General features: G+C 41.1%; 1 protein-coding gene across 1 annotated transcript; it reads left to right on the top strand.

Moving 5' to 3' along the window:
* Positions 1-576: 576 nt before the first annotated feature.
* SARC_14290 (hypothetical protein) lies at positions 577-2089 on the top strand (the record flags this gene model as incomplete). The annotated part of the gene is made up of 3 exons (XM_014291579.1): positions 577-701; positions 1385-1457; positions 1922-2089. Coding segments are annotated over 3 exons (236 nt in total), but the record flags the coding sequence as incomplete, so codon positions are not given.
* Between the last annotated feature and the right edge of the window lie 230 nt (positions 2090-2319).

The raw sequence follows: 2319 nt of genomic DNA on the forward strand, positions 1-2319 counted from the left end.
TGTATACATTCAAATATATCATATTTAATCTAGTAGGCAAGTGAGTTTTTTTTGGTTAATATCATTTTTACCTGTTTTTTTTTATACTGTGTGTAATACTTCTTTCCATTTTTGTCTGGTTGTCATCTTGCATAACTAGATATCAGTTTCTGAAAAGACACCTCGGCTAGACTGTGCATGCGATGTTAAGCCTATTTACGACCTTAGTACTCGGACGACATCTACATAATCTAGTTATACCTTCAGTTGAAAAAAAAATATTCTGTATGGTGATACAAATGAAGGACAAATTCAATTTTATTGGGCTGTTGCTTGAATGTTGCACGACCGGGAGAGGCGAGATTAGAATCTGTTACTTTTGGTCTACAGTCAAGAGTCCTTGCCTATTTCTTGGTATTTGTTCACACATTTTGCCGCTGTGGCCAATATCCATCGACCTTGTGCAGAGACCTTGAAGCGCCCAATAACTTCATGCAATACTCATCACACGCTAATTTGCTTATCTATCGCGTCCCAGGCAGGTTTAAGTATATTATGGGGTTCATGTCTGCGCGAAAACTAACTTCCACTCCATACCCGATGTCAAGGTTTTGATAGACTTTGGGTTGAGCTATACGTCCGCCTTACCAGAAGACAAAGGCGTTGATCTCTATGTATTGGAGAGAGCCTTCCTCAGCACACATCCCAATTCCGAAAAGCTGGTATGTGCATGACAAGCTGGTAAGTGAATGAAAAACTTGTCAGTGAATGAATGTCACTTGCTAAGTATTGTCTCGTCTTGTATTGGATATACTTTATGTTGGGGATATATAATTTTGTTCTAGTTCGATGGCTTTGGAAGGTCTTATAGTCCAACACACGACGACTGTCGGCAGCATTTGTTAACATACACGTATTCATTTCGACAGAAACACCCTGGGTGTTTTTCATGATTCTCATTAGCTTTATTGTTAGGGGATTGTCTGTGCGCTGTAGTACTTGTGATCATTTACGCATTGCTGTTGAGCTTGTTATTTTCGATAGGCAAACGTACGGCGACAAACAGTACAGAATGCCTATACAAACATGCGTGTCTATATCCAAAGTGGCTGGCACATACATCTATATTGGTTGCGTGTTTGCAGTGTGGCTGTATACGCTTTTTATAATCCGTTAACGTGGTTGCAGGTGGTTCCTCCATACATCACGGTCCTACTAAGCACACCATCAAATACATTCCACCTTCTCTTATGAACTTCAAATTTCGTCATTCCGCGCAGCTGAGTCTTTCCGTAAACTAGTATCTAAGCTGCAATAACCTGTACCTACCTGAATCTCTTTTTGTGTACTAAAGCCTATTCACTAACAATATACGGGGGTTGTTCGCTGCTCACCCTCCATACAGTTCGAGCACGTGTTGTCAGCGTATACCCAGGCGTATGAGCAGTCAGGACCAGTTATAACCCGCCTGGCCGATGGTATGTCTCGCTACCCCAATTAGCACACCTGTCCGTGTTAGAAATGTATCAATTGTGTCTATTCATACGGAATAGAGTGATGCTCGTGTTTTGTATTTGGAATATATAAGATGTGTCTATTTATTCGGAATGTAGTGTTGCTTCGGGAATCGTTTAGTTTTTGTTGCACTTGCGGATTTCTGAAAGAACAAGATCTTTGGCATTTGAAGAGCGTTCAAAGGCATTCATTTGGCGGCCAAGTAGACTATAAATTGCCCGGTGTAGAAGGGGTCACTGGGATCGCTCATGTTCTTCTTTACGCTTGTGATATCACACATTTTTGATGACTTGTGCGGGTGGGATGTTAGAATACTGAGAATGATCGTAAACCCGAAGATTTTTTTTAGGTCAGAAATATGCTAAAGCGTTTACCACGAACACCCACTGGTTAATTTCGGTATTTCATTCCTATTCCTAAATTTCAGTACGAAGGAGGGGACGGAAACGTGACATGAGCGGATAACATCTTGGATGATTGGTTTTTAAATGAAGAGTGGCCAAAGTCAATCGGCAGTGTATCCCGTGATCTTCGGAGGCTACCATACACTCGTACATAAATCAAATAAATTCAGATCGATGAGTCATAGTACGCCCGCACCCTGTAGTTGTTCTCAGGTTTATTATTAGCAACTCATTCAACTGGTTGCTGTTAAGTGTCAGGTTACTATCGAGGTGAGTAACTAGGTATTCTCTAGGAATGTGGTACTTGACACTGCCACGCGCTATGTAGCCCTATCACCCGGAAATGATTCGATCAAACACCTTGTGTTCAATGGGTTGAGAACTATGCAATTATATCTTCAAATTGAAAGCATGTTTACCA

The sequence above is a fragment of the Sphaeroforma arctica genome (assembly GCF_001186125.1).
Source record: "Sphaeroforma arctica JP610 unplaced genomic scaffold supercont1.4407, whole genome shotgun sequence".
Lineage (NCBI taxonomy): Eukaryota > Ichthyosporea > Ichthyophonida > Sphaeroforma > Sphaeroforma arctica.